The 8,686-nt window shown below is 45.8% G+C and overlaps 1 protein-coding gene across 1 annotated transcript in view; it reads right to left on the minus strand.

Annotated features, from left to right (window-relative positions):
• Nucleotides 1-7,797, minus strand: part of VGLL4 (vestigial like family member 4) — a 74,252-nt gene extending 66,455 nt beyond the window's left edge. Inside the window, exons 1-2 of the mRNA XM_005531814.3 lie at nucleotides 7,755-7,797; nucleotides 1,030-1,106 (exon numbers count right to left, since the gene is read on the minus strand). Coding sequence (XP_005531871.2) covers nucleotides 1,030-1,093 — 64 coding nt within the window. The 5' untranslated portion in view covers nucleotides 1,094-1,106; nucleotides 7,755-7,797. The remainder of the gene's footprint in view (nucleotides 1-1,029; nucleotides 1,107-7,754) is intronic.
• Between the last annotated feature and the right edge of the window lie 889 nt (nucleotides 7,798-8,686).

Consider the following 8,686-nt stretch of genomic DNA (forward strand, 5'->3'; position numbering starts at 1 on the left):
ACAAAGCAGATTCCAGCAGTAAACCAATTATTTTAATCAATATTCAAGGCAAATCATTTTCAAATATATATAGAGAACAAAGGAACAGAAGAAGAAAAGCTGCATTCACCTTACAAGGTGATTTTATGTGCAGAAACGACTCGCAAAAGCAGTTGGAAACCCAAAATACTATTTTTCTAGTCAGAAATCCAAAATACCATTTGTCTCCTGAGGCTGATACCCAAAGTGCACACGCTACTCAGAAAATACCAAAGACATTTATTGCAGAGCATGCAGGTAACAATCTGATCTGTGAAGTGGCACTGCAGCTTGGCAGAATTGAAAATATTATTCTAATGTGAGTTAACCCATCTGAAACTCTTACCACCAATGGTAAAAGCAAAAATATTACCCAAATAATGGGCAACATGAGCTCCTGGCTGTTTAAAATCCTGTAATTCCCTTTTGCTGGTAGAGGAAGGCAAATGAAGAGCTGATTACAAATGATAACAGTCAACTTGGGAATTTTTATCAGCTGAAATCTTTGCAGCCCACTGGTGCCCACCCAGTCATGTGTTTTTAAATGAGATCTAACCAAAATTATCTGGCAGTCTGAGCTCTCAACCCTGGCCTTAGTTTGACAGCAGCTCCACCAGAACTTTTTGTCTGCTAACAATGCAAATGCAGCTGGGAAAAGAGAGGCACCTCCACATGAATTAAATACATTTCTTAATGAATTGATATTTATATTATTCATATATGTAAAAATCATTTTTTAAAAAGAAATCAGTCAGTCTCTCCTGCCCACTGAGCAATTTAAATGCAAGGTGTTTGAGCAATTTAAATGCAAGGTGTTTGAGCAATTTAAATGCAAGGTGTTTGAGCAATTTAAATGCAAGGTGTTGGGTTTGCACCTGAGGAAAACAAACTCTGAAGGGTTTTCTACACATCTGGGGCTCAGTAAAATCCCAAGCTCAAATCAAACCAGCCCCTAGGCTGACCCCCAGTGCAAGCACAAAGCAGCTGGAGCCAACGAGGCAGGGAACTCACGTTTCTCATCATCAGCATGGACCAGAGATGCTGCTCTCGACAAAACATCCAAGGGAGTCTCCATTCCCCTCTGGATCCTGCAAAATTCAGAAGCAAAGTTTCAGAGAGTAAATGTAACACTCAGGTTTACAGCAGGAGTAATGCACAACAGGAGCATGACAGCAAAAGCAATCAGAAATCCAACTTTCTGCTGCTCTCTGCTCGGTGCACCAGCACAGGGCTCCTTAAAAGCAGCACTGCTGAAAACAGGGCATGGCTGGGATTGCCTTTCCCACCCAAACACTGCAGAACACCAAATTCCCAAGTGCTGGAGCTGTTTCCCTGCTCACACAGGGTGTAACTCCCACCTGTGGTGGTGGGCTTTGAGCTGTACTGAGCCAAGATCAGGGATGCTGTCCCAGCTGGCCTGGGCTGCTTTAGATCCTCCAGAAACATCACCCCCACACCCTCCCCCATGCCCAGAGTAGAATCATCCCCATTTTATCATTTTATTAAGCTTTTCTTTTTTACTAATGATCACATAGTTGAGCTCTGGGGATGTGTGTGTACAACCACACACAGAACTGTATTTTTTGCCATCATAATCACACCTCAGTGGCTGCTTTTCCCTGGATTTTTGCCCCTTACAACACACAATTCCCATCCATGAAAAATTAACCCCAGCACATTAAAAATGCCTATTCCAGCTCTACACCAGAATCCCATAAAACCAGTGACTGAGTTGCAGCTTTTCAAGGTTTCACATGGATGGCTTCAAACTAAAAAACAAAAAGGATGTTTCAGTATGAAATTCCAAAAATATGAAAGGGAAAGGAAGGAAGAGAATAACATGCTGTCAAGATGTTTTTACTACAAGGCAAACAACTTGTATGTGCTTTCAAATAAAAAGGCACAGGCAGAACTGCTAAAAACTGTTCAAAAAATGGAGAAAGAAAAAATCCAGAACAACTAAATTTTGTGGAGGTTTTTCCACAAAAAACTTAGCAAAAACTTCTCTCATAAGAGCTGTTTACTGTAATTCACTTTACAGTATGATCTTAAAATAAAAAAAAAAAGAAAAGAGGTAGTGGCAACTGCAGAAATCTCAAACACATGTCCAACATGTACATTGACTTAACAGCAAGCACATGTTTGGGAAGCAATTTCCTTGACTTTGCACTAAAACAATAAACCTCACTATCCTCACTCCCTCTTCCTAAATAAGTCAGACTTTAAACTAACCAAAGACTTTAAAGCGCAAGAGAAAGGATTTTAAAGAGTTTGTAAGTTGAAGGAAAATGTATTATTAAGCTTAAAGCTTATATTTTTAAATTTAAATAATGAAATCCAGTAAGATTTCCATAGAGCTATGCAAGAAGAAGAGACAAATTTGAAATAACCAAGTGTATTGAGTATTAAAACATTTCTCCCTCCCTGTCAGAATCAGCTTTTGCTCAAGAATATATTTTAACTAAACTTATGAAGTCAATTAACTCTTTAATTTAAAGACAATACCTGTGGGCAAGAAGTTTTAGAAAACAAGTTCTTAGCTTATTTCACTATTTTGTCTTCATTAAATATTTATTCCTTTCACACCTGCCCACATCCTCCTCCAAACCAGAGATTTGAAAAAGGGGAAAAAGCCTTCAGCACCCTTCCACTCACACCCTGATGCTTAATTTCTTTCATATTTTTTGTTTTCTTGGAGTTTACTGGCCCTGTCACACAAATTCCTCTAGCAGAGTAAGAATTGAGATGGACAAATGATTTAATTTGCCTGATGAGGGGCTGCAGCTGCACCAGACTGAGATAACTCAGGACTCAGCGCTAACCTCATCCTACACTTCAAAGACAGCAATGTTTGCATTTTTTGGTCAACTCTTCAGGAAAAAAAACAACCCAACTCTTGCTAAAGAACAGTGGAAATGACAGCAAAATCAAAACAATTAATTGCATTACAAATTAATTACATTAAGAAGCAATTTTTATTTTTTTTTTCAGCTTTCCAGTAATTTTCAAATGATGGGAGAAGCAGATGCCCAATCTCTTTCTGGAAAATGCCCCCAGTAAGAGAATTAACTGGTGACAGAAACCCACACTGGGAGAAGGAAACAGGAACCAAGTCTTCACTCGATTCAGGAAATTAGACACTTTAAAAACAACTTGACTAAAAGTGGCCTGGCTAGAGCCTTGCAGCTTTGGGTGTTATTGAAGTTCATATCATGGGAGAGCTGCTGAGGTGTTCCCCTGCCATCCAGGCCCTGTGTGCATTCAAATCCTGCAATTCCCAGGCTGAAATCCCAGATATTCTGGCACTTTTTAAACAGAGAACAAAAAGTACCTGCAAGGAGCTATACACTGCCAGGTTATTTTACAAATAGTGTTAAATATCTCTTTATCTCTAATTTATACTAACAAATCAGTGACTGCAGTTCAGGAAAGAAATGAAGGTTGGCCAGGAGAGTGAGAGAGGAGGAATCCTCTCTTAGCTCCAAACTTAAAACCCCAATTTGATCAGGGCAAGGTCAGAAAATGTGCCTTGAGAGGACAGCCCAGCCACCCTGGGGGAGTCACCTTCCAGAAGGGAAAGAGCAAAAATAATTCCCAGGCTTCCAAGAAATAAATAAATAAAATTTAAAAATCCCAACAAACAAAGAAAAAACCACACACACACCCCAAAAAAAAATCCATCACCAAAAAAATCACAAAAAAACCCTGTTAATAAGGAGACTCCTGACCAAATCCAGCTGTTTCTCAGCATAACACAAACCTGTCTGTGCCAACCTTGAATTTCCCTGTGTCCCCACCAAAACACAATCTCTGCGGGTGCTTGGTAAGGAGACACAAAGTACAACTGTATTTCCCTGGGCTATATCTGATTTAAACTCCCTGGAAACAGTTTCCCAAGGAAATCTCACTGGTTACAAAGTCTTAACTGTTGGATTCAGGAGACAGGAGCCAAAAGCCCTTTTTCAAACATTCAAGATACTTTTATCTACTGTTATTTCAAATATTAGTTTAATATCTTACAAAGTGCTCTTATTTATCAGTTACTGCTCCCACTCAAGGCTGCCCTGTCGTGTCCCCTCACCTACACAGCAGCAAAGGAACAGTCTGGAAAACAGTAAAGACATAAAATGTGAAAGCAGAGATGTCTGAAAGACTCATCTAAACACTGATCCACCTGTGATTTTTTTTATGCAACACCTGAGGCACACAATATCCCTTAATGTAAAGGAACAGCACTTGATTTTCTCTCTTCTGCACTTGATTTTCCCTCTCCTCACGTTTTTGCAAGATCCAGAAGCACGCAGGGTACGCTCAGCTTTGCAAATGCCTGCTGCTGGCTGGGTTTTTGAAGGCTACAGAGAAGTGAAAGCTTTAGAAAATGAACAAGTTTGGTGATTTCAGGGATTTATGCAGCACCTTGCAAGCATCAGGAGGAGCAGGCAGGGAAAACCCTGAGGCTGCTTGTTTGGAATTCAATGAGCACCACTCATTCAGCCCACACAGAGATGATTATTGAATCCCACCAAAGCTCAGGCTCACAGGGGGGAATGCCAGGAAAGACGTGAGATAAAGAGGAGAACTTCACATTTGATTTTTTAAAAAGAGGGAATGGCAAAGGGAGAGAAAGGAAACAAAGATGACATTTGGGCAGGGATCTCACAGAGTTAGGATGGGTCTAGGACAGACCTGAAGTCAGGTGCCAAAAACAAGGACAAAACTGGGTGATGAGAACAACAGACACGAGTGCAGGCAAGACAAAAGGAGAATTTTGACACAATTGGGAAATGAAATCCCGAGAAGTCCCCAGGCAGGACAATGCCTGCGTTCCAGTGGGACTGACAGAACAGCAGCACAGCCTCTGCAAACACCTGAGGAACACCAAAACCATCCTCCAACATCTACACCCTGCCAGGAGAGAAAGGCTGAGCCTTTCCATGAGGGACAGAAAAGCCTGGAACTTGAATTCCCATCTGGACAAATCATACATAGAAGGTTGGAGGGAGAAGAGCAGGATTAATAAACAAAGCCCATTAATGATAACCATGAAAAAGCAATTCCTGACTAACAAAACACTTGAGAAACCATCAAGACCAAAGTGTAGATAAACACAAGTAGAGGGAAAACAAGATTAATTGAAAAGAGTGGTCAAATAGGCCAAAAGCAGCTCCCACCCAGGGAGAGACAGGCCCAAAACTGCCCAAATTCATACCCAGAAATGAATACAAAAAAGAATCCAAAAAGAAACAGACTCTGCTGATTTCAATGGAAGAAAGTGAAACTCAAAAGGAAATCCAAACACAATTGATCAGCACAATCAGTAAATCCACAAAGGGAAGGAAGAGAAAGCAGAAGTTCAACGCAAAATAGATAAATACAGTTTATTCTTTATGACAGGAGAGAGTACAGCATGTTTGCCCCATGAATGAGAAAAATTATAAGCACGCTGTAATTAATAACTTTCCCAGATAGGCACAACACATTTTAAATTTCTTCAGCTGTGCTTGGACCACAGCTTCTGCTTGTGGACAGAAAAATCCTGTGCTCAAAATACCCATCTGAAACGTTAAAATGTGCAATGTTAAAACGTGAAATGTCTAAGTGCTCACACTTTAGATCAAGATTACCAAATAACACTGATTAACCCCTGCATTTACAACTCAAAACCTTGAGACTAAGTCCAGGCTATTTGGCTGAATACCACTTATTTAAAAAAAAAAAAAAGTATTTATCCCCTGCTTTGGCAGTTTTTAAAACCATGCTTGTTATGCATGTGGAAAATGTGTTTGAACAGGCAAATCTTCAAACAGAAACAACGATTTAACTCATCACACAGAAAATTATAAGCTTAAAGCAGAGCTTTGGTATTTTACCTTGTGCTTTTTGCTGTCTTGTTGCACAAATCCCCCTTAACAAAGCAATATTTTAAGAAGCAAGCTATTAGTAATTTTTGAAAGCTAACAAAGCTAAGAAATTTAAGGTGGTGAAGTCCAAGCTGACCTTGTCTTGTAGCTACAAGATCCCTCAGAGCATCCTATGTGTTACACAATCTGCTGCAAACACCTTATGAAACATTTAACCACAGGAGAGAGAGCTGAACCAAAGCTCCCTTTTCCAACAGAAAACTTCCAGGTGTGTCTGGAAACAAACCAATTAACCCCAGCAATATGGAGCTGCTGAGAAGGTTATCAAAGCTGCTCCTATGTAAATAAGAAACTGATGGTTTGTGATGTGAATGCCCCTAATTAACCTGCCCCAAAGGGCTGTACAAATGTTTTCTGTCTTATTTTGAGTCAGATCTCAGCAGCACTGTGGGTGCTCATCGCTTCAGCTCTGGCCCAGTTCCTGCTCTAGGGTTGCTGTAAAAGCTGAGCCCATCCCACAGAGGGGTTCCTGAGCAGAGAAGGAACAGCATCCTGCACCAAAGCATCCATCCCTGCTCCCCTCTGTGTGCTGGGGATGCAGCAGCCACTGCTCCAGCCCAATTCATTAGGAACACGCAGATGTACAACAGGCAGGCCCAAATTCTACCAAGAGTTAAGGGCTCACATCTACCTCTTGTGATTCAAAGAAGTTCTTGTAACTGAACCCAAAAAGCCTCATAGCCTGATCCCCAATAACCAGATTATAACTGTGGATCAATAAGAAGAGATGTAGGGAATTTAGGCAAAACACATTCCACATGAGAAATCTCACAAGTTCACATAGGAAAATACAAATAAAGGGCCTTCAAGTCTGGAGAAGAGCCTTAAAAAAGTTTATTATTAAGGCAGGAGATGGATATTGCTGCCCAGTTTTAGAGTTTTGGATCTAAGGGTTCTCAGTATCACTGCCTGCAAAGAGTTTCACTCACTCAGGTTTCCTAAACTGCAGTTTGTTTCTCCACGAGGAATACTCTTAAACACAACTCTCTGTTCTAAAGACAGAAAAGCTAATCGGAGAAACTACCTTGCAGGAGAAATCCTGGAACTCTTGATCAGCCAAGTCCTCTTCGGTGCAATTTTTTAAAGGGCCATTATTTCTTTTTCCTGATAATCCTGAAGCACCAACAGAGTGGAAAGGAAGCGAGCTGGCTTTATGGATTCTCCAGTGCCAGTGGGAACGGGTGTTAAATTCCCATTGATCCACTCTCAGAAAAGGGGTGCACGGGCATCGTGGACAGCTTAACTCAGGGAATTCATTAGTTCTGATCGCGCCTGGGGAGCAGCGTGACACCACGCTGCTGAAGGCTAGATAAAAAACCTCTGCCAATGGAATATAAAAGTTGCAGCGCCAAGAGCCTTCACAGCGCCCCTGGGACCCGTTCTGGAAGGTTTCACCTCTGCTACCGATAGGGAGCCGGGGATTTTCCCTGCGGGACGAGCGCGATGGGCGGGAGCCAAGCTGCGAGTTTCAGACAGTCCCGGTGCTGCGGGTACCCCCGGGCAGCTTCCTGCCGGGGCATTCCCTGCGGCTCCTGCAGCCGGCCGAGCGGAGCCGACCCGGGCCGGGCCAGCGGCCCCCCGTCCGGAGCCGGGGCCGGCGGCTCGCTCCCCTGGACCCCGACGCCGCCGGGAGGGTTCGGGAGGTCCCCCGGCCGCCGGCAGCGCCCGGCCCGGCGCGGCTCCGCGGGGAAAGCCCCGCCGGGCGGAGAGGAGGGCCCGGGGGAGCCCCGTCCCCGCCCCCTCCCCCCCGCGCCCCCCCCTCCGCCCCCGCGGCCACCTGTGCGCGCTGTCCCCGCGCTGTCCCCGCGCTCTCACCGGCGCTCCGGGCGGTGCCGGTGGCGGCAGCGTGGCCGCGGGGCCCCCCGGGCCGGGCCGGGCCGGGCCGGGCGGGGCGGGGCGGGCGGAGGCAGCAGCGGCGGTGCGGGCCCGGAGCAGGAGCGGCCCCCCCGGCGCCGCTGGCCCCGCTGGCTGCGCGGGCCCGCCGAGGAATCCCAGGAATGATGGAATTCTGCGGCGGGCAGGTGGGGAGCGCCGCCCGCCCCCATTGGCCGGCCACCCGTGACGTCAGCGCAATTAGGGTAATGAGGCGCTGACGTCACATCCTCGCAGGTAGGGCGCGCGCGGGCCCGGCCCCGCCCCCGCGGGAGGAGAGACACGGGCACCGAGGGTCGCGGGTTCGAGTCCCGGGAGCGACACCGGGGGGGACAGGAGAGCACGGGCGAGGATAGCGCTGCTTCTCTGCCACCCTGCCCTAACCCTAAACCTCTTCCTCCCCCCGCAGGAAAAACTACAGGGAAACAACAAAATAAACCCAACTCTCTCAAGAACAAAGCACTTCTGCGGCAGCATCTGACAAAGCGGCTCGGTATCCCCACCCGCACCGAAACACGCACGGGGGACGAGTTCCAGAGCCTGCTGTCACTGCCTCAGCCCGGCTGCAGGGTGGGGGTCACAGCCACATCCTCCGCACGATTTGACGGCAATCGGTGAGGCTCTTTGCTGCTCTGTGCTCGCCCCGCAGCGAGGTTTTACAGAATCCCTGCTCCCCATGGGACTCACCGGGATGAGAGTAAAGCTGAGCCCTCGTGGTCACCGAGCTGCTCCTCCCCGCAGGGCAGGAGCTCCTCGGCCCCCCTGCACAAAATGGGAATATTGTCATTTCCAGCGGGCAGAGCGTCCCTGAGCCCCGCGCTGCTGGAAAGGGATCGCACCTGTTCTCACCATCCCTCGGCCATTCCCTCGGCAGC

This window comes from Pseudopodoces humilis, chromosome 13 (assembly GCF_049639895.1).
Source record: "Pseudopodoces humilis isolate 2021_Gansu_Grassland_sample_001 chromosome 13, ASM4963989v1, whole genome shotgun sequence".
Lineage (NCBI taxonomy): Eukaryota > Metazoa > Chordata > Aves > Passeriformes > Paridae > Pseudopodoces > Pseudopodoces humilis.